Source organism: Cygnus atratus, chromosome Z (genome assembly GCF_013377495.2).
Source record: "Cygnus atratus isolate AKBS03 ecotype Queensland, Australia chromosome Z, CAtr_DNAZoo_HiC_assembly, whole genome shotgun sequence".
Lineage (NCBI taxonomy): Eukaryota > Metazoa > Chordata > Aves > Anseriformes > Anatidae > Cygnus > Cygnus atratus.
This window is the reverse complement of record NC_066396.1, coordinates 9,768,403-9,796,234: the sequence shown is the minus strand read 5'-3', so window position 1 is coordinate 9,796,234 and position 27,832 is coordinate 9,768,403. Positions and strand designations below refer to the sequence as shown.

General features: G+C 53.3%; 1 protein-coding gene across 1 annotated transcript in view; it reads right to left on the bottom strand.

The window, feature by feature from the left end:
- CNTFR (ciliary neurotrophic factor receptor) overlaps positions 1–27,832 on the bottom strand; it is a 163,700-nt gene that overhangs the window by 69,031 nt on the left and 66,837 nt on the right. The window contains exon 3 of the mRNA XM_035565890.1: positions 6,308–6,389. Within this exon, the coding sequence (XP_035421783.1) occupies positions 6,308–6,389 (82 nt within the window). The remainder of the gene's footprint in view (positions 1–6,307; positions 6,390–27,832) is intronic.

Genomic DNA, 27,832 nt, shown 5'->3' with positions numbered 1-27,832 from the left:
TCTCCATGAAGCCAATGTGAGCAGCCTTTTGGCTTCAGGATAGCTTGCAGAGAGTGGGGGATGCAGGGGCAGGTAAGAGGCTGCGCCAAACTGTGCTTCCCAACCAGAAATGTTCTGCAACCAGCTCGTGCGCTGAGCAGGGCTGCAGTTTGGATCAAGGCTGGTGCTTCAGCCAGCTGGATAATGAGAGCATCCAGAATTGTAACAGGAAGGATTAAAAAATGTAATTGCTAATGGGGAATTAATCGTTAATGTGGTATCATCATTGCAGGAGGGTGTTCCCAGCGTGGCCCTGCAGGGATCTGCTCTTGGCCCGTTGCTAATCACTCGCCTTATCAATTACCTTGCAGGCAGCATAAAACTGGTGCTGGCAAAGTTTGCCAAAAAAACAAAGGCTGATATATATCATGGAAAGGAGAAGTCCATCTCCTGCAACCCCTGTCACAATTAGGTCTGTGTCTCCAAGAGGACAACTCCAGAATGGCCTTGCAGGTGCCATCTAGAGATGAAGTGGCAGAGCAAAACTTGGCCCGAGACGCACGGAGATGCCACGAGGTAGGAAAGCGCTATGTAATGAGGAGGCAGAGCTCTCTCGGTGGGAAGCATGCACCATCGGCAGCCTCCTGCTCGGCACACACGTGCTGTCCTCCCGACCTTGCCTTCCCCAGCGTGAACAGTGAGCGGCTGTGTACAGGCAATTACAGAAATTCCAAAACACTCCGTTGCACACACATCTCACCCTGGGGAAAAGCACAGAAAAGCAAACAACACATGACAGATGTTAGTCATGTCACTTAATGCATGACTGAATGGCAGGCCAATAGTGTGGGGAGAGGAGAGGAGAGGAGAGGAGAGGAGAGGAGAGGAGAGGAGAGGAGAGGAGAGGAGAGGAGAGGAGAGGAGAGGAGAGAGAAGAGAAGAGAAGAGAAGAGAAGAGAAGAGAAGAGAAGAGAAGAGAAGAGAAGAGAAGAGAAGAGAAGAGAAGAGAAGAGAAGAGAAGAGAAGAGAAGAGAAGAGAAGAGAAGAGAAGAGAAGAGAAGAGAAGAGAAGAGAAGAGAAGAGAAGAGAAGAGAAGAGAAGAGAGAAGAGGACAAAGGATGGCTACGAACACAAAACAGTTCAGGGAAGACTGATTTGGGCAATGGGGAAAAAACAAGAATTGGTTTCATGTAAGAGGATGCTCAGTGTAAGCCCAACCACTGGAAGATGAAACATGACCTGGCTGGTGTCTTTAAATACTTGTCTGGGGGTAAATTTCTGTACTCTGAAATCTAGCAGAGAAAAGCACGAGGAGGTCCAAAGGCTGGATGCTGAGACTTACCAAATTCAGGGGAGAGGGAGTGCAGCTTAGGTCCCATGGGACACACTCACTGTTGGGGCCAGTTCTGCAGCTCTCATCAAGGCAGGAAGATGCTCTAGTCTGGCCTCTGGCATGGACACACACACTACTCCCTCCCAGCCTTGTATATGGGGTCTTTGGAAGAGCAAAGAGGTGAGAAAAGCTCCAGGACAATCCCTAACCTCTGGGAACTACAGGCTGGAATGGTTCAGGGCATCACTGTCTTGTACTGAGCTTCTTGGACCTAGCGTAGTGATGCACCTCACTGATGCAGCCACTTGCTTTGATAAAAGAGTTCTAAAAAATAGTTATATATGAGATGAACAATGCAGAGCAGATGCCTCAGAGCTGTCAGTCACTGGGACCAGCTCTGAGCATGGCTCCAGCACCCATGAAGCCTGTTCTGGGTTGAAATGAACACCAGCTGCTCCAGGGAAAAGCAAAGGGGAAAAGCACAGCACCGTCTGTCCCTTTGCAGAGCAGAGTCCAAAAAGAAGGAAAGCATGAAAGATGCCTCTCCCAAACAACCCGCCAGGCTCCAGGCACTGGCGCAGGACATCCCCAGGAATTACACACTGTAACTATACTTCTACTTCAAATTTTTATAATGCTGAATAATGGGACAAAATCAAGCAGAGAAAGTGGTCAGATGCCCCAGGCTTTGCAAACCCTGTTTGTGAAGTGATCAGTGGGAGCAAAGCTCTGCTCTTTCTCCTAGGGGTTAAGGAAGGATCCTAAGATAGCCTAACCTACTGAGCGGGCACTAGCAATAGATGGTAAAACTGGACGTGAGAAAAGCAGCAAGGGATGGAAGAGGGAAGAGGATCACAATCCATCTTTGAAAATTCAGCCATGTGCAAAAGTAGAAATAACTCCAGCTGTGAAACAGGGGGAAAAAAGGCAAGGAAAAATCATCCCACGCTTTCTTCTCTCCCATCCCATCTATACTGAAATACAGACATTTCAAAGAGCGAGACGATTTTGCAAAATTGCTATGGAAAAATATACCCTCCTTTCTCCCCAAACACACCCAAGGTGCCAGAGGGTCTGTAGTGGTACCGTGTCTGTGGTGGGGACCCACCTGAATCCCAACACCTTAACTGCACAGCATTTGAATGACTGCCAAAGACCTCTCACATGTCTACAAACAAACCACGCGTCCCTGCACAAAACTAGAAACCACCTCCTACACAGAAAATGCAGGCAAAACCCAGGAAACTTCCCCAGAAGCAAAGCTACTAGTTTAACCCTGCCAGATTAATGCCCGGGGGACTTGCATGGGCTGACTGATATAGGAGGAGAGCTGGTCGCATCCCCATCAGCTGTCACAAAAGTTTGGACAATGCGGCAAAGGGTGAAAAGAAGGTACCCACAGATGGTTTTCTCATGGAGAAGCCAATTTGCATGGCTTTGCTGTGCGTTTCGAAGGCTGTTTACCGGCCCAGACTTTGTCTTAGCTGAAATGTGGGCAGCATCTCTAACGAGGCGCGTGCGAACAGGAGCTCCTGGGAGGCTTTGCAGCAGAACCGATTGCAAAAGATTAGCGCCGGGGCTGAAGGGAGCGAGAGAGGAGGGAAAGTAATGAAACAAAATCTCTCTTTCTTTTTCTTGGTTGAGGAATGATGGGGGCTAATTGCTTGTTGCTGGTGAGAAAGAGAGGAGATAGCGGCGTCTCCGCTCATCGATAAATTAACCCCGGCATGTGGCATCTGAAACGCATTCATTTCCAGAGACGTTTATCTCTTTCTCTCCTCTCCCGGGTGAAAACATAATTATTGTTTAAACATGAGTTAATTCAGCAAGGTGAGGATCAATACAGCAGAATTACTCCTCTTTTAAAAGCAGAGAAATCTCAGCCTGGGACAGACGTGGATATAACTCCGGCGCAGCTGACAGATGGGGAAGGGGCTTGGCTTGTGGCAGGAGCCCGGGAAGAAGAGCTGCCTCCTGCTCGGGCTGCTGCAGCACCCGGTGTGATGGGAACAGCAGAGCCCAGCCACGGGCAATCACAGCAACAGCTAGGAAGAGCTGGAATCACCCCTGCATGTACACCTTATGGCCTGCCACATCTCCGACGTGTAAACCCTTCCTACGTAGAGTTTTGGCAATGCCCCGGGGCTTTTCTCTTTCCTTTCAGGGTGCCCAAGCCCTGCTATGGAGATGTCTGCCCTGTAGGGCACCCTGCCAGCCCTGCTGTCACACGCCTGAACCCCTGACCAACCACAGGTGCAAGCCTTGCAGCAGGCAGCGCCGCTTTTTTTCTCGGCTGTGCTTTCCCTGTCCCTGTCCTCTGGGCAGAAGTAAGTCAGACACATGGCCACACTGTGCCACCACGCCAACCTGTTCCAACAGCTAGCCTCTGAAAGCCTTATCTCTTTTTCTGTCCCCTTTCAAGTCTACCCCATGCATCCCTTTTTCCTCTACTAAATTCAAGAGCATCCCAATGGCTGTACAAAGCCACCCGTGCTGGCCTGGGTCAGTGAGCTGAGCACTGTGACAGCCTGCCAGAGCCACCCAGTGTGACGGATCAGCAGTGTGGACAGATTGCTTTAGCAGCGATTGGATTAGGGCATGATGCTGCCGAAAGCAAGCACGGTGTGGGGCATCACCAGGATCAAGCCATCCTCCGGAACAAGATTGTCCTTGGGCTCTGTTCAGGGAGGGATGGAGGAACAGCAGCTCGTGCAGATCCCCTCAGCTCTGACCTCCTCCACCTGAAAACTTTGGGGTTTGGGGAGCATTCCTGGCTCCTGCATCCTGAAACATGCCCTTCACTCCTCCAGCTCCAAGGAGAAGGACCGAAGATGAGCAGCAGAGGGGTTAACACATGAGCAACCTCACCAGCACCGCACCCAATGCTGCTTTTATTAATTCATGTGGCACTTTGCAGGACGCTCCAGTAATCACCAGGGTGCACGTGAGAGCCAGGAGCGGGTGGCTGGCCTCACTGCGCCGTGCTCCTGCTCACTTAACAGCTTGTCACATCCTCCTCGCTCAAGTATTCAGTGCTAATGCATCTCTTAAAGTGCTTCATGAGCTATTAAAGTCGAGCGTGCCTCAAGAGCATGATAAATGGACTCTACGCCAGTGTCTTCCCCCCACTCCAGCCAGTCCCTGCCATCGGTGGGATTAATCCAACCTCCTACCCAGCTCCCCCTGCCCGAGTGCCCGGCTGGCAGGGGACGAGTCCAGGGGACGAGGGGAGGGTGCAGCAGGGCACAGGGTGAGCTCTAGGCAGGGGAAACAAGGAAACCCATAAGGTCTCCAACACAGTGCCTCTGGGGAACAGCCAGATTGAGCGCAGCCCTGCAGCTGCCCTGCTAGCCTTCCTCCAGCTCTTATACCCAATATTTCACCCTCTCTCTGTGGACCCCGTCTCCTTTTCATGTCCCCCAGTGCAGAGCAGCCTCTCCGGCTCCTGCAGATGGAGAGAGCCCTGCCTCCCTCCACGCACTCCCTCCAGGTGCCTGTTGATGCAATCGGGTCTCAGCAGCTCCGGTTTCGAGCTGGTGCCCCAGACACCTCCCTGCCGGATGCAGCCGGGCAAGGGAAGGAGGAGGGGTGTGGGGACGGGGAGGATGTGCTGCCAAATCCCTGAATCCTGCCGGATCATGGAGCAGAAGGTGGGAATCGCATCAGCTTGCCTGGAATTGCTGCCATAAGGACCCAGGACTATGCTCTCTGCACCGGCACGCTGTAGCCAGTGGCAAAACTCATGGCCAGCACTGGCAGGGAGCAGCCGTTTGCTTCTGCTTAGACAACACATTTCCACGATGCAGATTCCTGAAATACCTGCACCTGGTATACATCTCCCCAGGTTTGGGCTGTCATCCCCACAGCACAGAGGGAAATAACACAGTGCATTCAAATGATGCGCCACCAGCCTTGACACGGGCTCCTTCAAGGGCCCTGCTAGCACAGCAGGACCAAGCAGCATTGCACACAGCTTAGCACCCAGACACTTTGGGCAGACACCCTGGGAAGGAGCTGGGAACACTCCCTCAGTGCCACGCAGCAAGCTCCCTCTGTATCCAGAGCATGGCTGTCCCCATGCAACAGGGACGTGGCACCAAACTCCAGCTGCTTCATGTCCAGGCAAGCAGGGCTGGCAGCACCCAGCAGCATAAAGCCACCCAGCTGGATTTAGAGCAGCTCAGCAGGGTGCTCCGGCTGGGTTCATCGATCCCACCAAACCCATGGACTTACAGACATCCTCATCAGAGCTAATCAGCAAAATTCCCCTCTATCATCCAACAAAAGCAACTGCAGCCAGCTTTACTGACAGGAAAGACAGGGATTTTTTTTTGGGGGGGGGCATTCTGTCCCACTTTAGCAGGGCTGCCATGGGTGACACCCCATGGCAGGACCCAAGTGGCTGCCCCAAAACTGTCCTGCTCCAATCTGGACCCAAGATTGCATGGGGTCCTCCAGCTCCCAACGCCACCAGCAACTCTGAAATTCAGTCTTTCTAAAGCCCCACATACTCTGCTCAGCTGGAGAGCCACGAGCTAGAGACAGGCACAGAGGGTGGGTGCCACTGAGCAGTGAGGACAAAGTCCCCCCAAGTAGGTGAGAGCTGGATAGGACACCAGTGACGGTCACAGGGTCGGGCGACAGGCATCGGGGCTGCCAGGTTGCCATTTCTTCCCACCCTCCTTTCCCTTGATGGTGCAGAAAACGGGGAGTAAAGGGATGGGGAAAGCTGCAGAGGTGCCCTGGGACATGCAGGGGTCTGGGCGGGACGAGGCACGCTGAGGGGTACCGGTGGGCACTGGTGGGCTGCAGGATGCCCAAACCCTGCAGGAGGGGTCGCACACATCAAACAGAAGAGAAAATGATGACATCCAAAAATATAATATTGAGCAAACGCAGACAGCATTCCCAACTCGCGCTAGGAGAGAGGCCAGAGGAGCAGCACCCGCGTTTTTTGGGACTCCCCCCTGGCGGGAGAGCTGGCACAAGACTCACCCTGCTGGCTGTGCCTCTGAGCGTACACCACCACCACTGCGGCGAGCACCACGCAGCAGGCTGACGGGACGGGGTTAGCCATCTGTGGAAGCAAGCACAGGCAGGAGCAGTCAGGGTTTGCCCCGGGGGAGCTCGCAGGCAGCGCGCCCGGAGACGCACCATGCCGGGCAGGAGCAAGGGGACCGCAAGGAGATGCCACGCAGCAAGATTTCAGCTCAGCAACAGGGGGACTTATTGCAAAAGGAGGCATTTTGCCGGCACACGCTTCGTCGTTCAACGGCCTGTGGCACTTTCCAGCAGAGCTGCCAGCAGACCCAGGTGCCTGCAGGCTACGATTCACCTTGCACAACTGCTGCAGTTTCCTCCTCTCCTATCCAGCTTCTCCCTCAAGATGTCAAACCCCGGTGCTGCAATCTCTTTGGCAGCTGCAGCATCACCCCAGGAGCTGCCTCCATTCAGGGAGGCAGCTGTGACCTGCTCAAGACCCTGCTCACCCTAAAGATGAGCCAGCAGGGTCAGGATCCCAGGAGATGGGGCCATACCCAGGCTCTACCAAGCAGCAGTCAGTGCTTAGGGTGTGCAAGATGCAGATCCCGGCCCGATACAACTGCAGCAGCATTTCTGGGCGTGCAAGAGACAGCGTGACCCTCGCTTGTCACACAGCACCTCCTCTTGCAGCTGGGGCCGATGGAGGGGACCTGAGGCAGGAGGGAGCTGCTGGGGACGACGATAGGGAAGGGCCCAGCTGCCAGCCCGCCCTCCAGGAGGTGAATAGCACTGCGTGAAAAGCAAATTACACCTTCAAAACCGTTTAAAACCTCTCTAATCTACAGCGCCGTATCAGTAACGCGTGGAGGATTGCCTTTTAATCTGGAACATGAGTATGGGCTCGTTAGCCAGATGGCATCCATTTAGACCTAAATAAAGGGGGAGCTGTATCGGCCAGCAAAAAAAAAAAAAAAATGGCAAAATATATCCCGTTACCTAACACGGCCCTTGCATGGAGGCCAGATGGCCCTGGGTTCGCAGCAGGACAAGAGCCTTTGCAGGGCAGGAGGGGAAGGCAAGTGAGGCTGGCAGGGGTAGCACCAGCAGGTTTTGGGGTGCAACTGGGCCAGCCTGGCCCCAAATGCCTCTCAGGGGTAGGGATCCTGGGAAGGATTAGGGTGCCAACAATGGGGAGCCCAGAGAAGGGACAGGGACATTGCGGTAGCCTCACTGCTGGATTTGTGGTTCTGGGTTTGCAGCATGAGGGCTGCGGCACCACAGCACGGATGCCCCAGCCCCAGCCCTCCCTGGTCACCTTGAGCAAATCGCTCTGCCCATGCCTCAGTTTCCCCACCTGTAAAGCAGAGATAATGAAGGTGACCTTCCTTGGAAAGCTCCAAGCGAGGCGCACTAAGTGCTAATTACAACATCGTTATCATTCCCTCTGCTTCTCTCCTGCTCCTCCTTTGCCGTGCACGCTCCCTGCTCTGCATCCTCCACGTGTCCCCTGCGTCCACCGTGCCGCAGCTCCCCTGTGTGACACTGCTGCCAGCCCAGCGGCCCCATCCCACTGGAGATGTCCCCAGGGGCTGCCACCTGCAGGACGGGACCCCCCATGCACCCCCAAAGCAATCACCCTGCTATCTGAAGCATGAGGTCTGCTTGTTGTAGCCTTAAGCCTCAGTGCCAACTTGATCCCAAGCATTACACTCCCCATCTCGTACCTACATGTCCTCCCGGGGACCAAAGCCACCTTCCCTCCCTGGCTGCTCCTCCTCTTATCAGTCATTAAAATAATTGCTGCTGTCTCTGCCTTCGTGCCTGGCAGCCTCACCTGAGGCCAGACCCATGCAGAGACAGGTACCACAGGGAGGTGATACCTGAGGGTGATGCTGGTTGGCTACTGGGGGGAAAGAGAGAGCAGGGATATGGCCAAAGTCGTTTGGAAGCCCCCAGACCCTCAGTGCCGGCACAGAGATCTCACCGCTCGGCTGCCTTCCCCCCTGCAAAACTTCATTTCTTCTCAGAGACAAGCCCTGCAGCCAGGCAGGAACCGGAGTTATTTCAGTGTGAAAAATCTAGACAGAAAACCAACTTTTTTCTCACTTGAATCGCAATTTCCCATGCAGTATTTGCTTTGTTTGCCTGTTTTGCCCAAAGCCATTTTTGTTTTTTTTTTTTTCCCGAGCACATAACAAAACCTCCACAATTTCTGCAGATGCTTCTAATGCAAATTTCCATTTACTGCGTGTGCTCATTTAATGGTTTCTCTAACAGAAGCCAGCACCCTGGCAAGTGGGTGCATGGGACAATGAGCAGCAGAGCCCCAGCCGTGCTCAAACAGGTGGGTCCCCAGGCTGTGTCCCTGTTCTGGCAGGAAACATATGAAAGGTGACGGTGGGGAACCGCATTTATTACACAGCAAGCCCAGCGGTGGGGAACTCAATCTTCTGCAGAAAAGCAGTTTGGACAATATTTGCTTTTGCCCCTGTAGTGAATCATTTCTTGGCAGGAGAGGGGAAAGTAGAGCTCTGATGGTCATTCTTAGAAGCTGATTCAACGTGGGCATGAGCACGGTCCCCCTCTGGCAGCTCTCAGTCTACACCAAACGCATTTCTAGCAGTGCTTCCCCTGGCTTGGACCAGGCTCTGTATAAGCAAGAAGTGGCCATGTGAAGTCCAGAGGCCACCCCAGCAAGCAGGGTTGAGGGCGCAGTGATGTGCCATTAACTGGGGTGGTGTGATGGGGTGGGAGCAGTCCTAGGGCTGGCAGCAAGAGCGAAGGGATTGTGTAAAAAGGCAGAAAGGAGGGTGCACAGCCCCAGGGTCCTCTTCTGCACAAGCAGAGGGACAGATCCTTTCCAGCTCCCCCTTAAAATGATCCCCAAAACCATGGGGACACTTGCTGGTACACCCAGCTGAAAACCACTCAGCCAGCCTGAGCGCATCTGCCAGAGATGTGCAAAAAAAAAAAAAAAAAAAAAAAAAAAAAAAACCGAAAAAAACCAAACCACCCTAGTTTCAAAACCTCACATTTGCACGACAAAGCCTTCTGTAGGGAAATTCCCCCCGGCTTTGCTGTTACAGGGCCCGGCTCTGAAGTGGTGATCCAGGAGAGAAAAAAAGCTCCATTAACTCATTTCCTCCCCCTGCGGCTCCGCTGCAGCCTTGCCAAGAGCCTTCCACGGGCTCTCCGCAGCGCCGGTGCTGCAGGCGCCGGCCGTCGCTGCAGCCCATGTACTGACTGGGTCTGGTAAAACCACCACAGCCCGTTCTGCAGACACCAGCCGCAGCTGGTGGGGACCCGGGGTGCCGCCAGCTCCCGTGAGAGCCGCTTGGGACAGGGAGATGAGACGTCCCCAGCCCTGGTCCCCACGGGGGTTGCATCTCTCGTGGCAGCAAGGCAAGGGAAAATAGAGAACTTGTTACTCAACAACTTACACGAGGGGCTTGTTAACAGCCCTAAAACCTGGCCTCGCAGTGCCCCGTCAGCACTGAACCTCACTTTGTAGCTTAAGAGGAGAGAAAAGACAGGCATTGTCATCTCCTTAATGTGTGCTTCACAAAGCCTTACCTGCAGGGTCAGTCCTGCCACTTTAAAGGGCTTCTTAAATCTAACTTAAGACCCGGATACCAACAGGGTGACTGGTGGTGCCCCCCAGAACAAAGGTGGCACAGGGACTGCTGGGGCCAGCTGAAATTAATTCGCTCCCTGCTCTTGAAGACAGTGGCTTTCCTCCCTCCACCTCTTCCCGTTCCAGAAGGAGAGAGAGACGGGCAGAAAGTGAAGGGAAATCCTTCGAAAAACATCCCAGCTGCTTCGGTTTGATGCACATCAATATAGCCACAGGCTTCCACCAGTGCATTCTCAAGCTTGGAGCCTTGCTATGATGGCTCAAAGAGAAAGGCAGCTACCAGAGCTTCCCACCACGTCCATGAAGATGAAGAAGGAGGCTCTCCTGGGGGCTGAAGCCAGAGCAGCTTTCCAAGAGGTTTCCTGCAGAGCTCGCCAGTTCCACAGGGAGATGTGAGCATTCAGGGATGCGTGAGCATCCCATGAAACTCCTGAGATTCACCAGGGAACTTGCTCTTGATGAGCTGGTTTCAAGGACAGGTAATTTCTGGCTTGTGTGGATCACAGGCATGTGATGGGCAGGGACCCGAGACCTCCAGGGAGACCAATCTCAGTCATTGCCCTGCATCTGGAGGGGGATTTCACCTCCAGGAACAAGGTGAGTGTCTCTCCCCTTAAAACAGCCCCTGCAAAATGACAAAGTGAGCCCTAAGGCATCAAGACACTGCAGCCCACACCCCGTCCTGCGGGGGATCGTGCTTGCAGCGTGGCTCCCTGCCAGGCTCATCCTCGCTCCCCGAGCATCACACAAACACGTCCCTGGGATCACCTCCAGCAACCCTGCCTACAAACAGCCCCTGGATCCACAGCCATCGTCCCAGCCTTGTGCACGGGCAGCTGCCTGCCACCGTCTGTCCCCTCTTCCTGCTCAGGGGGATGTTTCCTGCAGCTTGTACCTGTCCTCGCCGCCGCCACCGCGCAGAGCAGCCTATCTGCAAGCAGAGGGCAGCGGTCCAAGCCCAGCCATCTGTTCCAGCGGTGATAAAAGGCAACACAAAGCTCGTCATACTAATAAGCGATGCACGTCTTCGCAAGTGGGAGAAAGCACGGGAGAGAGGGAGGGAGGGAGGGAGGGAGGAGGCTGAATCCTCACAGGTATGGGTTGCAGAGAAACACTGCCCCCAAGCCCCTTCTTCACCAGCCCCAGTGCAAGGAAGCTCAGGTGAGCAGCCATACGCGAGCCCCAGTCCTTCATTCCCAATAGGCTCAGGCAGCCTCTGAGATGGAGGAAACAACAGCAAATGAAGTTTTTGCCGCTGTTCTGCGTTCTCCCCCTTTTTACCTAACTTTCCTCCATGCTGAGCGTTTCCTGGCTCCCCGCAGGGAGACATCGCAGGAATCAATCAGATGTCTGCTTCCATTAAAGAAGTGCCACAGATGTTTTTCTGGAGCCTCTGTTAGAGTGGGTTCTAGGGTTTTGTTTTATTTCTGTAGATGCTTCTCACATAAGCTACCCCTATGCCCCCCCTGCTACCAAAACCTTGCCATGTAAACCCATTACAACCTCACATCAGTGACGGGCTATGCTGGCAGTTCTAGTATTTCCCAGTTCCTCTGCGTAGAAGCTGGAGAAATCACCCAAGATCAATGAATTTTGGGGCAGGTTCTGCACATGTCACTTCTCCAGGCTATGACTGCAGCAAGAATGAGCTCTTGGTGTTGCACTGAAATTTAGCGCTATGACTTCCAGTCTTCGGTCAAAGAAACAGAAAATTCATGATGGGAAAAAAAAAATAATTGCCCCATCAAGCAAAAAGCTCCAAATTTTTCAGAAAGGCCCTGCTGTTGTACTCTGGGTTCAGTTTGTGATTTCCAGGCAAACACTTGCACCATTTCTTATTTTTGCTTGTAGGGCAGCATCGCTCTTCAATTTTGCCCATCATTTTGTTCAAAGCCCTGCTTTTTGCCCTGAGGACAGTCTGTGGCCAGGCTGATTTATGAACTCCCAAACACACCTTAAAAAGCTCCTGGGCAGAGGAAGACATCAGAGCGTTAAAGTCCAGCCTGTACCATAGTCACGCTGTCCTAAGCAAAGCAGAGAGGAAGGGGAAAAGCAAAATTAAGGAAGGAGGGGGATGCCCAGAATGAAGCGCTAACATTTTGCATCAAAAAGTCCTCGCATCCTTGCTCTGGCATGGTCCTGCGTGGAAAAGCAGAGCTTCAAAGAGTCCCAGTTGCTCCTGTGTTTGCTTTCTTAGTGCAGGTGGATCAGGCTGTCCCATGCCTGGTGCACAACAGGGCTCGGGAGCTGCAGGATACATGGCTCTGGTACCCCTGGGAAAGGCTCCTCAGTCATTTCTGTGCTCCCGCTGCGATGGCAGGCGTGAATTTGATTTGTGATGGGGATGTGGTGGTGCTGCTGGCCAAAATCCCAGCACAGCCGCAGCCTTGGAGAGAAGACAGCAGGAGGATGGACGAAGTTTGCCTTCCAGATCTCCTCCATCAGCTGGTCGTGGCACGGGGCAGAGCGGCTGCTGCATGCACCCATCGCCTGCACAATGGCACACAGGGGACAGCAAACAGCACCACAACCCCCCCATCTCCTCCACACCCCAGCCCACCCATACTGTGCAAACAACCTCCTTCCCCATTTTGGGGAGGGCACAGGGAGGTGCTGGGGGCCTGCTGACAGGTGAACCCCGGCATCGTCCACAGCGAGGGGCTCACAGGCCACAAGCCATAGTGGGGACAGAGGCCACCCCAGGCAGATGCGACTTGGGGACATTTGTCTGGCACCTGCTGCAGTTTCTTCATCCCGTTGGCCTCACATGTCTCCTGGGGGCTGTCCCCAAATGCCACAACAGCCCCCAGTTTTTGGAGCAGGCAAACGAAGCAGTGAGCAGGGAGAAACTGAGGCACGGGGCTGCTCTGAGGTGCCCTGAGGGCGAGAAGAGTGGCAGCACAGGGGGGAATTATCTGTACCTACATCGGGTCGGCGATGCCAGCAGCACCTTTGACAGACAGAGGGATGTGCCACAGAGCCAAACCCAGGGACAGCACGGGGACTGGAGTAACATGCCTGCCCCCCCTCCCCACTAACACCCTCCTGGGAGATCACAGGGAAGGAACCAACCCCTTTTCTTCAAATCCCCAAGTGTCCCCACCTCGCCATGCTCCAGCAGCTGCCTTGCTTGCAATGCCAGCAGGGTTTCCAGCAGGATCTGGCCCTGTGGAGCCCCCCCCACTGCCCCCCAGCATCGCTGCATGCAGCTGCAGGGGGGCACATGCTGGAGCTCCCCCCAGCTGGTGATGCCAAAAAGGCCGGGGGCTGATGCAGCTCACCTGGCTTCCAACATGTCTTTAGGGGGGGTCCTGACACTGCACCCCCACAGGTACCTCTGAGCCCCCCCAGACCCTCACCCTGGGGTCCTGCTGCAGCCGCACCAGCAGCGTTTGCTGGGAGCAAGCAGAGGATGAGGAGGATGAAGCAGGGCTGGCCCGAGGCAGCTGCGCCAAAATAAAAGGCTCCAAAGTCCCTCACCCAAAACTACAGAAAAATTTAATTACCAAGGACAAAACACCATCTGTTTGTGTGGACTGTGACCTCACGCTGGCCCCTGGCTTTAACAGCTCTTAAGTTAGCATGTTTGTTAGGGGGTATTAGCTGTTTGACATCAGGGAAGCCGTTCCCAAGGGGGTGAGGAGGGGGGACGGGGTGGTCGCGCACCGAAACGCATGCCTGGGCAGCATGGCAAGCTCAGAGACGATGGGGCAGCAAGGAGCAGCCTGGAAGTGCATGTCCTCCAGGACCTCAGCTAGCACACCCTGATAGGAAACGTCCCTCAGCACTGGTAAATGCCACTTTGGAAGTGAGGGTCCCTTCTGAGCATGGCCCTGGGTAGAGGTGATGAACTTTGGCGATCCCAAAACCAGCCGCTGCCAGCTGAGCCTGGGCACCAGCCCATGCTTGGGCGACAGCCTCAGCTCTCAGCCTCTTTCTGGGTCCGCAGCCAAAAAGGAAAGAGAGAACAAGATGTATGCTCCGAGGAAGATTTTGCAACTGGAAGCCAGCAATTAAATAAATACTCAATACGGGGGAAATACGGTTAAAATCAAATTTGTTTCCAGCCCTGCAAGGGAGGGAAGATGCAAACACTGGTACCAAGCCCAGGAACAGATTTATTCCCCAAGTGATGCCAAATTGGGCACGTCCTTTATTTCTTCCTCATGGTTTATGGGGTACAGTATCCGTACTACCTTCCTACCTACCAACACAGGCTGCAGCAAGCAGAAGACGGTCTGAAGTCAACCAGGTTATCTGAGAGAAAGAACAACCCAGCTGGGAGATGTCCCACTTAGTGAGATCTCAGCAGCTTTTTCCTTCCGCACCTGCCTCGTGCTCTGCAAACCCTGCTCCTCTCTGCCAGCCCTCCTCTCCTATCTCTGTGTGGAGGGGATTTGAGGAGCCAATGTTCAGCCACCTCCAGCTTTCCCAAGGAAATCGGTCCCTAGGTGAAAAGGAGCCAGTGATCTGCACGCGGTGTCTGGAGGCTGTCCAAGGGTCTGTCTGAGATTATGCCCCCCAAAATAAGACTTGCACCTATGCTTACGAGCCTCAAACTCAATGGCAAAACGTGTCAGCCCAGGTCTGAGACTATGTTAACCATGAGAAAACCAGAGCCACTTTTCTAACAAGAGCACATCAAGCCGCCTGCCCCACGCACTGTGTAACGCAGAGCTTGAGCTCTGGAGGAGAGCACGTATGGGGAGCAGGGGGGAGGAACTGGGAGACCTTGTAAAGAGAGGATGTGCAAGGAGAGCACGTTACACATCCCCCTGACATGGCACGGGGCCCGCAGGACCTCATCCCTCCTAACCGAGAGCTCTTTCAGGAGTCTTCATCCAAGAGCCAAGTCCTCTGCATCCATCACAACACAAATGACCGGGGCGCAGCTCTCACCGCCTCTCCCCAGGAGGAAGAAAAAGGCAAAGCCCCAGTGTGAGGCGGAGGGGACGCGGCCTGATTCAGCCCTCTCCCTCCGGTGACCCTATCCCCTCAGCGGCCCCGCCACCGCATCCGGCCCCGGGGGCCGTCCCCTACCTGCACCGCGCTTCCAGCAGCTTCGTGGCCGGCCAGATGCAGACCATGTGTGCGCTTTATCTCCGGACCCTTCCTGCAGGCTCCAGAGCCTTCCACTGCAAAAAAATAAAACCCAACCCCACAACCGAGAGTCCCCGGTGGCCGCCAGCCCCTTTCCAAAACTCTGGCTCGACGCGATCCGCCTGGGTAGGGTTTGCTTTTTAATTAGAAAATATTCATCAGCGTTTAAAACTGAAATAATAATAATAATATAAAAAAAAAGTGTCAACCAGCTGGGGCTGCAAAAGCCGTGGCGTTTTGGCTCCCGACCGAGCACTTTGATAGAAAGGCTCCTTGGAAAACGCCATAGAAAATATTTAATTTCTCCCAAGGCCTGCATATGGGGCTCATCACTCGCGCATATTACACAGGAATATTCATGTGCGCTGGCCTCCTGTTACAGGATGACGAGGGTTCGCCGGTGCAGCATGCGAGAGGGGCTCCTTCCTTTCCCTTCTCTGTTTTGGAAGAGGAAAGCACTGCATTTCACCTTCAGTCCCCAACCATTCCTCAACGGCAGAAAAAAAGGGAAAGGTGAGCCAGAGGCTGGTCCACTCACACCCATCAGCCTGCTGCGCTCGCTTCCACTGCCGGAGGGCAATGCCACAGATGGGCAGCAAACAAGGGGAAAACACATTTCTGCCATGGTTTTGTTCCTTTCTCATTGCCATGCCTGTTCCCACCCTACCTGGATGGAGGGGCCCATCAAACCCTAGCTCTTAAGCACACACGTGAAAAGGAGTCATTAAAAAAATACTGAACTTTCCAAACAAAATTTCACAATGAGTTGTTCATTCCCAAATAGCACTGTACTCACACATGCACACACACACTCATTATCAATTTTGTTGTGTTTTTTGCAATCTTTCCCAGCCTGAGAGGAATTTTGGTGCCAGGTAATTTCCTAGGCAGGGTCAACTAGATCTCACTAGGAAGAAAAATATTCCAGGAAAACAAACAAACAAACAAAAACCCTTAAAGCACATCTGGAACATTGCTATTGTTTTGTGGGCTCTGCTACAAGATGGACATTGGTGATTTCCAGCAAAGGGCCATCACAGCAGACACACGGCACATGGGGATGAGGAAAGGTTGAGAAACAGGGCTTGGCCAGCCTGGAGAAGGTATAGATTTTGGAGGACCTAACAGCAGGCTGCCAGTGCCCATGGGGAAGTTATGGAGATGATGGAGACAGACCCCTTCCAGCGCTGCATGGTGGGAAGGTGAGAGGCAACAGGCAGGAACTGTAACAAGAGGGGTTCAGGCTTGCCATAAGGAAGATGTTTCCCCATGGGGACAGTCACACACTATTGTGGGATCTGGAAGAGGTTGTGGGATCTCCAGCCTTGGAGGTTTTCAAGACCCAGGCAGGCAAAGCAAACCGGTCTGAAATCAGTATTCACCCTGGCTGTGGCAAGAGGCTGGGCTGGAGACCTCCCAAGGTCACCCCTAGCCTGGATGGTTATGGGGACACACCATCGCCAGGAAAAATGAAACATAAAAAGGTCTCCCATGAATTCTGGGAGTGGGACAGCTCAGCTCTGTGCTCCTTTCAAACACGTGCTTCTTTCCAACAACCCAGCAAGGTCAGTTTGAATAAACCCGACCGGCTCTCCGAACCCCACCTTGGATGGAGACCACGGTGCTGCACCACAGCAGGGCACAGCCCTGACCCCACAAGGACGGCCGTCTTCCCCACTTCCAAACCTCCTCCTGTGGGGAAAGGCTCGCCCGACACCCGTAAGTGATAAATGAGCGGCCAGGCTCGTCAGCACGCACGCTGCGTGCATGGGTGCTTGCGTGCGTGCGTGCGCGCTGCTCGGAGAGACTTGGCAGGGGTGGGGAGGTGGGGGGAAGCGCGCTGACAAGCAGATGATTAATTGAAATGCAAGGGGGAGGAAAAGTAACGTCCGCTGAAACTATCAGCCGGCGCGAGCATGGGAAAGAAATTCGGAGACACCGTCCCCATCCCCTGCTCCGCACGCATCGCGCCTCCCAGCCCAGAGCTGCTCGCCAGTCCCTTCCTGGCTTCTATTTTTGCAGGTGCAATTTCATACTTGAAAATAACCATGCTGCACACGCACGTATATTTCTTCCTCCCCGGCCCCCCGGCTCATTGCATGCGGAAACGGCAGCGATGGGAGAGCGAACCTCCCAGCGTGCGGCGCGCGGCAGCAATTAGCCATCCGAGCGCTCATTACCCCGTGCCGCTGGGTGCAGGTGCCTGCAGCCAGGGCTCTCTGCTCCTCCTGCACAACTTGTGCCTTTCAAGCGGGCACAGGCTTGAAAACACACACGACATTACTGCTTTGCACCAAAATAATAGTAATCGTAATAAAAAATGGGTAAGCGATAAAAAAGGCTGAAAACTCAAGCCTGGCTCAGCTCCGAAACTCTGCTCAGAGTCTGTAAATTATATCCAAAGCAGAGCTGGCGCCACTGCACCATCAGCAAAGAGGGAGACTGAGGTGGAGAGGGGGGGAGTGAGCTTCTGTTCCTCGCCCAGTGCTAACAGGCTCAGCTTGGGTCACCAAATAAATTGCATTAAAAGATGCAAATTGGTGCACACCAGTCCCCAGCATCGCTGATGGGCACAGCACTGAGCGGAGCCCACCAGGTACCGAAGGCAGGGCATGTCACGGGAGGGGACCCTGAGCTTCAAAGCCCCGGGGCTGAAAAACCGGGGATGTGATCTCGCTAGTGGCCTCTAGATGCAACTGTAGCACAGACAGTAAATCACAGGGTGGTGCCTTCTGTCAGCAAGCACGCTCTTTGCTCCCGTGCCAGCCAGGCACCGAGCAGGGCTTTATGGAGCAGAGAATGCTCCAGGACGCCCATGGGAAGGAGATTCACGTTGGGATAAGCCAGGACCCAAATTTAGGCCAGCTTTCACTCAGGAAGCTGATCCCCAGTTGAGAAGACCAGCTTGGAGAATTGATCTGGGTGCGTTGTTCTGCACTTTGCTGCTCAGGTAATGACCGGAGTGGTGTGCGATTGCATCGGAGGGCTTCGTGAAACACTTGTACGATTGACATGGTTTAACAGACTGCTGTTTATGAGACAGAGCAGTATTTAAAAGACACATTTCTCTCAGAGCCGCACATAAAATTTGATAGCTAAATAGCTGTAAATGCTACTGAAGGCTGACAACTCGAAGAGGAATAGAGGGTCTGTCATGCGGAGTATCCGCCAATACACCCGGCCCCGCAGAGCCGACGAGACTTCCAGTCTCATAAAACCTTTTTTATATTGGAAGTGAGAATTTGTGCAGTGCATATGAACTCTCTTTTATTGGGCTGGTGTGATGCTGAGAAAATGCAGTTAAAGTTGTGCAAGTCCTCCTTGGAGCGCTATTGGGGCGCCTATAAATCAAAAGCTTTATCCCGGAACGTGTTTACTAAATAAACCAGCTTTAACTTGGCTCGTGCAAGCCAGAGGGTGCCATTTGCACACCCGTGCCCCCAGCTAGCAGCCACAGCCTGGCTGCTTCCCCTGCATCTGTCCAGCCCCTGGTGCCCCCGGGTGCTCCCTGCAGCATCCCGGGCAGGGCGGGTGCAGACATGCCCTGGGTACCCGGTGGAAGTGGATTATTTCCCAGCCTCCACAAAGACCTGGCGCACTCCGGCTGGGGAGGAAGGTTTGGGCCAGCTCCCTTATCCCCCAAAGACTCCTACATCTCCACTCTACAGCTGCATTAATTATTTCATCTTAGTCTGGCTTCCTCATTAAGCTAACCTAGACGTCCCGCGTCTGAGTGACAGTGAGCTAGTCTGCCAGGACCCAAGCCAGCAGCACTGGAAGCCATAGGTTTGATGTGATTTATGGGGACTAATATTACACATATCTCAAACACGCAAGCTTCAGAGGACCTGAGGCTGCCGAGCAAGTGGGAGGACGGCAGAAAGCCCACGCAGAGCCAGCAGCATGGAATCCAGACGAAGCCGGGTGTCGGCATCTCACCGGTCCTCGTCGGGGAGGGTCGAGCCTTACTGCTGGCCCATTTCCCTGGAAGATGCCTGTAAGCCACGGGAAGCCCCAGTGCCGCCCTATTCCACCTCTGGCAGCAGACCGCAGTGTGACAGCAAACATCTGTGTCTGAGCAGGGGCTGGCAGCACGGCTGAGCCGCTGGACAGCCCCTTCGCCCCTCTCCACCGATGTGGCTGTGAGCTCAGCTAATTTCGGTATCAGGTTCCCCTTGGGATGTCTGGCATCTGTGGGCTATAACAACACTGCTTCGGGGCATTAGGCAGATCCTCTTTTTCCGATACTGCCAAATCCAAGGCTTTTGTGCGAATCCGCTGCATTTTGCCTGCTCTGCAAACAAGTGTGTATAAATGCAAGGCTTCAGCCCCCTGGAAGCCTCCAGGGAAAATTCAAAGCAATGAAGAAATATGAGTTGCTTTTCTATGAACCCATCAAAAAAGGAAAAAAAAACACCCTGAAAAAACCCACATTACTTTTCAGCCCAGTTTTGCCAGCAGTACAGGTCTTTTTCCCACAGTCTAAGGAATCAACACATTTTCAAATCACTCCTGCTTATGGTATTGAATATCAGAACATGATTGCCTTTCATTCAGCAGCTGTTTTGGGACACCGAGGGAAAAGGCAGGCAGTCCAAACTTTGCAAAACACTAGGAAAGGGCTCGATGCATTTAAAAACTAGTTGCAAGCAGTGGAGAGGGAAGGGAGAGGTCTGCAAGGGGTGCGTGCAGTGAGGAGGGTTTGGGGGCAAGCAGGGTAGAGAGAAGCAGACTTGTGAGCAAGTCATGGAAGCGAGGAGCTGGGAAGAAGAGGGCTGCGATGGTGGGGTTGGATGGGAACCTCCCATGGGTCTTTCATGTGCCTCTCACTGAAAAACAACCCAACATGGCCAACAGCAAGTCAGATGAGAAAGGGATGGAGCAGCATAGCTGCTTTCCACAGAAAAATGAGCCCTTCTGGAAAAAAAAACCAGCCTGGCACGGATGCCAGTGCCCTGGATGCTCTCCCGGGGCTGAGCAATGATGGGAAGGAAGCTCTCCTGTGTGCCTGCACAGGGCAATTTTTCTGCCTCAGTGCTGGCTGCTCCCAGAGGCTCCCCCTCTGGCATGGGACACCCTGGTGACACCCCAACCTGTGTCACGGTCCCACAGGGTCACCTGGGAAGTGCACACAAGATGAGGCAGTGCTGCCTCCAATCTGTCTCTCACCCAGCTGGTCCAACCCCCCTGCAATGCAAGGGGTGCCAGCATCCTTCCACAGCCCCACCTTCCTATCACAGCACTGCTCAACTCCTTCAGCTCAGGCTCCTTAGAAAAATGCAGGGATGCAGGCTCGTTTTCCTGGGAGAAACAGCATTATTGCTTGATTTACCCACCGCCAGCCTAATGTGTGGATGCCCAGCATCTCAGTGCTGCTGGTGGGGAGTGGGCAGCTCTGAAAATAAAACCAGCAGCTCTCTCCCCTTCCTCTCTGCCCAGCCTTGTCCTAGGGATAATTGCACCACAGCAGTGCCAATGAGCAGGGCACTTGCTGCATTCTCTTCCCACTCTCCAAGGCAGTTATTTAACCTCGCTGAAGCAATGCTATTATCCCATTTCACAGACGGGGAGCTGCAGAGCAGAAATTCAACCCAGGCTCAAGGTGAAGGAGGGAACCTGCAGGGGAGGAAGGCACCGAACCCTCCCTTGGATGGCAGCATCCTCTGTGTTTTCTGCACATCCTGTGCATCCCCTGCACATCCCTGTAACCTCTGCACATCCCCTGTACCCTCTGCACATCCTCTGCCCATCCCAGTGCAGTCCCAGCAGCGGTAGGGGTTTGACACATTAAAAGGATACCAAATGGAGGGAAGAGCAACAGGCTACGGAGGATTAGCTAAAATAAGTTTGTTCTAAAGCACTGGAAGGAGAAAAGCCCTAGTTTCCTACACGCTTGTGCCATGTAATCCCCCCACGCCGTCAGCAATAGCTCTGACCTCCTGCTCATGCCACCTGGAGGTGAGGGGACCCAAATCCCAGGGCTTGCCAAAATGGGGACACTAACTGGGGTCTGCCTGGTTCCCTTCTCTTGGAGATATCTCCCAGGCTGTCAAACTGGCTGTGATCAGCTGCCAGGATCGTGAGCCTTCGTGAGGAAGGCTGACAGCCCAGGGAGGGGAGATGGAGAGAGCCAAGCCCGGCAGGTATCAGCACCCCATGGGGATTCGCAGCTATCAGCCCTGGCTGAACGTCCCCAGCGATGTCCCTGGGAGAGCCCTGCTGCCACCTGGGGAGAGGAACCAGAGCAGGACACCTTGTCCCCATCCCAGCCGAGCTCTGATTTTCACCTGGCCCTGCAGAGTGGCAACAGAACTGCAATGCCACCAGGTAAGCAAAGAGGCAGTACGGCCGGGCTTCTCACAAAGACAAAGTGCCTCTCTCCTTCCTCCCAGATTGCAAGCAGATGTGTGCTTAAATTACCTGCTGCTGACTACGACGCTTAGCAAAGAGCCATAGTCTAGGAGCAGAGCGAGGAAAAATGTGTGAAACGAATGAGGGGAGGATTAGCAGGAATTCAGGCGGCTCTGGAAGGGCAAAGTGTCGCTGTTGCAGAAAAATGTCACTTCCTTTGCAAAACCTGGCTGCCCTCGGAGGGAAAAAACCTCGAGCCGAGCCTGTTGGACCAAGAGGGAAGCAGATTCCCTTTGGGACATGAAATCCTGCCCCTGGTGAGGGTGGAGAGGTTGGGAAGAGCACAATGCCACAGGGCGCTACAGGAGCAGCCCTGGTTGCGTTGCGCAGCCTTGGCTTCCTTTTCCAAAGAAATCCTTCAAGCCTCAGCACCCATCTGCATGCACGGCTGTGCATCCCAACTCCAGGAGGCTTTGAACAGCCCCCAGAATGGGCTCCTGCAAGCGTTCACCCATCCTCACACACCTTCTCCAACACCTTCTGGGCAGCTGCAAGCTTGCCCCATGCCTGGAAGAGCAGACAAGGGGGCTCTTCCACCTCCCTGCAGCATCCCATGCAGCAAAGCAACATTTTGCAGGCTGAGCCAAGCAAATCTTGCTCTCGGCAAGACCTTGGGGGTCCCACGTGGCGTCCCGCTTCCCGGCACAGCTCGGAGGCTGGAGCAAAGAGCGGAGTCAGCGCCCGGCCTGCAGAGCACTGCTCCGGGTTCACGCACGGGAAACAGAGGATCGGAAATCTCTGAAGCGCACAGCTGGAATCCACACCCCTGACCGTGTTTTTGTGAGATACCACGTACATTTTTTTAGAGCTATCTGGAGAGGGATCTGCTTTAAAGCAGCCTGGTCACGCTGACTGGGACCTTCGAGTGTTCCCCGTCCCCCCAGCTCACACTCATGCATAGCCTTTGCCCTTAGATCATGAAATTATTTAAGGACAGGATCACATGTCCTGCTCCACATACATTCAGCATCAGTGACACAGGGAGGGTGGGTAGGAAAGGACATGCCACCCAGAAAACTCCCTGTGGGATACCATGTACCAATGCCCTGAAATGGTGGTCCCCAGAAACCCTGGGGTTTCTCTCCCCATCCTATTTACAGCCTCAGAAGATCACTGCAAGAGGAAAGCCCATGAGCCGCTGTAAGATGCTGATGTGGTACCAAGAAGAATGGGAATCACGACAGGGCTCAGCTCCCTCTGGTACCACAAATCGGTTGTCTTCTCATTTCAAAGCTCCTGAACAGCAAATACATATTCGTCAGCTGCTTAACTATGGGGTCTCTCTTTGCCCCTTTCCACACACACCAGGCCTCTGAGCTAAAAACCCACCTTAAAGCCCAATTTGAAATTAAATGCCCAACCAGTCACAGCATTACATATTGGCCAACATTTTGCAGGCAGACCTTCCCCTTCCCCTCCGTGTGTTTTTCACAGATATTTGCAAGAGGGGTTTGGCCACATCCATACCCACAGAACAGATGCTTTGGGAGCATCTCTGGTAAAAACCACTGCCAAGAACCATCAGACCCCATGGCCAAACACTCATCGTGCCAGAACATGGAGCATGTCCTCTGCACCCCATTTGGAAAAATGCACCCAGCAGCATGGCTGGGACTTTCTGCAGCACTGGGGGGGTGGTCACTGATCTCAGCTCCCCCCCTTCACACCCCTTGGCCCTGCTCTGCCAGGCTCTGCGAGTATTTTGGGGAGAGCCCAGGAGCCCTCGCTGCCCAGCCTCCCTCCCACAACGAGATGGGAAACCCATTAAACGCTGCAAGCAACGAAGCCTCCGCTGCTGCTCCCCGGGGGCGCTTTCACAGTCAACTTGAGGAAATTGTTCCTGATATCCAGCCTAAATTTCCCTTTGTTGATTTTCAGTTCAGCAGCGGAAAGGTGGGAGCTTTAATGAGACAAGCGGGGCCGCTGCAGGGGAAGGAGCCGTCAGTTTGAGCGAGGCAATGCACAGAGCTGTGGTTTAAGTGGAGCAGCTATTGCAAAAATCCCAGAATCCTGCAAACTTGGGATGGAAAAGGTCTATTAGCTTTCCCAATGGACTAACGCAAGATTGTTCCCCCATTTTCTAATGCCTCTCCCAGTCCAGCTATTTGATTGGGACCAGAGCTCTGCAAAAATGTGACGGGCTGGCTCTTTTTTAAAAAAAAAAATGAATTGCTGCATGTGGAATAAAATTCTGGGCTTTATGGCCAGATTTTGCAGCTTCATCCAAGGGCAAAATTTTTTGCTGGTTGTGAAGCCAATAACAGCCTTCATTCTTTTCCCCTTTACCTGGGGAAAAGGCTTTTCATCAGCAGTGTGCCTGGGGTAATGAAGCTGGCAGGCTGCGCCAATGCAACTGGATTTCTTTGCCCGGCACAGAAACTGGGCTCCCTGCAGAAGAGCTCGACCGCGCGGAGCAAACCTACCACCAGCAGATGTTTGCCTTAATCGCATGCAGTTTTCTTAAATGTCAGGTGCCTGCATGGCAGCAGAAGGGCACTTTTTCCACTCTGCTTTTACGACTTGTAAAGGCAAAGCGGCTGCACGCTCCCTGGAAATGTCAGCTCTGTTTTCCCGAGGACCTGCCATCTGTCGGCACGCTGCCTGCACCCGGAGAGGAGAGGAGAGGAGAGGAGAGGAGAGGAGAGGAGAGGAGAGGAGAGGAGAGGAGAGGAGAGGAGAGGAGAGGGGAGGAGGAGGATGCGCTTGGATGCTGGGGGTTTTGCTGCTGTGTCCCCAGCATCCCGGCAATACACTTGAGGAATAAAGCCTCAGCACAGCCCCAAGAACAAAATGCAAGCAGTGGCATGCAACAGTTTTGCCCCTGCCATTCATTTCCTGACACAGGAGCACTGATCTGAGGCAGGACCAGGCTTTTCACCCAAAAACACACGGGAACTTTAAGACCACATCTGTGCCGGGGTTTGTACAGCAGAAACAGCAGGGAAGGGGCCAGGGCAGAGGTGCAGCACTGCTCCCTGCCCTGCCTCTGTGCAGCTCCCCAGATCTCTGCTGACCTTGAGGGAAAAGCTCCCACTCACTGCGGCTCCAATAATTACAGGCTACAAAAGCTTAAATAAGAGTGAGCCATACCACAGCATAAAACCCCCAAACCCTAACCCCCCTGACGCTGTTGCAGGGTTTAGCAGCAGGAAAAAGAGCGGAGCAGAAGGGAATGAAACAGAGACTTTCTCCATCTCCTTCCTAAACACCCCGCGTTGCACGGTACATTGCAACTTTGGGATGTGGCAGGATACCAGCAGCAGTTTATGCGTTGCAAAACCACCTCCTCCGTGGCAGCTGAGATTTCAAGCGTAAGCTCCAACCTTGGTAATATTTTTTACATATTGAGTCACCACCAGCCCTGAAAATAACAGGGGAAAAGGGCTAGGATTTCAAAGACTTTAATGCCTGGCTGGATCCACTGGGAGCCGGGACAGCCCAGCTGCCAGCCCGCTGCCACTCCTCCTCGCAGCACAAGGCAGAGAGCTTGAAAAGATGCGAGGCGATGTGAAGCCCTGGCATGGCAGCCCAAGAAAGAGGAGGATGAAGGTTTAAAAACCTGCCCTTTCGCTCTGATCCTGATTTCCTCTCAGTGCTAGAGTGCCCAGGGTACAGTGGATGCAGCCCTCCTTAGGCAGGTTTTATTGCCCAGCCCCGAGGCAAGAGGACTTTAACAACCCAGCCCTTTTTTTCCCCCTTATGGAAAAAAAAAATCAGGGCAGGTTTTTGCCTGCAAACATCAACATCCCCAAAACTGCTGAGGGAAGAGGGGGCTAAGCAGAGCCTTTTCCACTGGTGGGAGCAAAGGGAGGACAGGTGGACAGGGGAAGAGAGGACTGCTCCTCACACACAACCCTGCTCCCTTCAGATTGCCCTTCAGCTTGAAGGTCTACCTCCCCAAGATGCATTCCCAGATAAATTATTCAATTCCCTGCTCTTCCCCTTCTCCCATCAAGGGAGTAACTGTCTCTGATAGCCCTGATTCGCTAAATAAAACACTCCTTTGAAGGCTCCCAGCAATAACATTTGCACAGAAAATTGACATTCTTCCTCCTTCCTCTCAGCCCGCCGCTGTTTGTGAGTTAATAACTTCAACGCTCGGCTGAGCTATTGATCCCTCCTCAGCACAATCGTTCTTTTGGGTGCAAAATACACAAAAATAAAATAATGAGCTGGCAACAGCAAAATGAACTCGGCACTTCCGCAGGGCCCCGGGGTGCTGGCCTTGCAGGGGACGCGGCTCTTCCCAGCCCCAGCCATACAAGGTTGGATTTACTTCTCCATCCCTCCCCTGCCCTCCTCATCCTCAAGAAAGCCACATTCTCGCTTGCAGGTGGAAAGCTAGCTTTCAGAGCCCCAAATTAGCATTTAGCGTTAAATATTTGCCACCCAGCCAGGGCTCTGTGGCACGATGATGCTCTTTCCCCTCTCCCCCAGTAAAGCCCAGTGACATTTCCAATTTGACGGCTTTCTGCCGCGAAGTGTCACTTTGAACAAAATCAAACTGCTCTGTGGGATGGAGGTGACCCGGAGGAAATCCCACAGGAAGCTATCAGAGCAGTTTGCTCCCACTTTGCTCTTTTGGCTGTGTGATATCATCCCGGAACAAAGCTCCCAAGCTTCACCCGAGCCATCCCGATAGCAGTCAGTGGGGAGCAGCTCCCCCTGCAATACCCACCGTAATGAAAGCTGATGAAAGGAAACATTTAACAGCCCTGCAATGCCCTCCTAAACAGCTCCCTGGCTGCCAGGGCACTGCACCACCTCTCCCCGGGGATCCTCGCCCATGCACCGACTTTGTATTTTCGCTTTGCAATCCGCTCACATGCCTTCAGCTAATTGTTCTTCAGACTGCTCTTTTCAGGGGAGATTTTCATGGCAAACAATCAATTTTCCCAAGTTGCATTTTCCTTCAAATCCTTTGATGTCTGGGAAAATAACAGGCAACCTCAACACACGGCTGAGTATCAGGCGAGGGCTGGGAAGCACTAAGCGGAAATGCATTTAGTTGTCTGGGTCAAAAACCATTTCCTTTGTTAAATGATTATTATTGTTCCAAAAGGATTTCAGTGGGAATTGAGGGTGCTTAGATAGATGGATTCACAGGTTTGCTGAGCTTCTATAAGGGTCTCTATATCCTCCACCATAATTCTACATCATAACTTCCAACACCAATAACTCTTCTATGACTCCCAACAGATATTCCTGTGCCTTCCAAAGCAATAACTTCTCAATGAACTCCAGACCTGCCAAATCGACTGTTTTTCCCCCGCGGACGCCTGCTTTTTGGCCCTTCTCACAGCCCCCCTGGGAATCCTGACCCATTTACCTCTCCTTCTGGTTCCAAGCTGAGCGCAGGGGGAGATGAGATCAGAAAGCGATCTGCATCGTATGTCAAGAAATAGCTCTGGCACTAAAAGGTTGCAGTCAGCTCCCATTTTCCTGACTGCTCTCAGCAGCCCAGGATGCAGCCCGCGCTCCCGACCTGCTCGCACAGGCGGCTCCCTGCGAACCCGTCCTTCCCCGAAGCTCCTCGGGTCGCTCCTTTCTTCCCAGCCCTACCTGAAAACGGGTCTGAGCCCTTCTCAGGCCTCCCCTGGAGAAATTACTTGGGTTACTCGCCGGGGCTAGAGAACAAATACTTAAATAAGAAATAAATTGCAATGCATTTCTCGGGTCGCCAAGCCTCCAGGTTCAGCGTAAGAGCACAGAGTCGCTACCTTTCTGGGCACTTGATCTTAACGATGTGTTAATTAAGCTAAGGTTAGAATCACTCGTTACCTTATTATTTTTGTTTCTATCACAGTAATGCTCAGAGGCCTCAATCAGGAACAGGCTTATTTTTTTTTTTTCTCCTCTCCTTTAAAGTCACAAATTATTTCAAGATCTGGTAAAAATAAATGCACAAAAGCAGGCTCTGCTCTTTTCCAGGGGATTTTGCTCTGCGAGGGAAGAAAGGTCTCTACAGTGCGTTTGAATCAAAAATGAACATATGCAAGAGGGGAAGAATGATACGCTTCAGAAGTTCCCCTTTTTTCGTTGAAAGGATTTCTCTTAAACAAAGAAAAACCCCACAAGCCTAATCTCACTGCACTAGGTGCTGCACAGAGCCCGTTCGTGCTGCAGAGTGAATATTGAGCAAGCTCCAAGGCTGCCCAAAGGAGGACAGAGGAAGGATAAGCGATTTGGCTCCAGTTTCGGGCTCTCTGGTTGCTATCCCACTCACCGACCTACAAACTCCTCCAAGAGCTGGGGACGAGTGCTGCCGGCCACTTTGGGGTCATCCCCATCCCCTGTGTCCTCTCCAGCCTGGGTGGGTGCAGAGCAGGGTCCCATCCTTGGGGGATGCTGCTGCCCTCCGGGGAATATCATTCCCATCTCTCTTCTTTTCC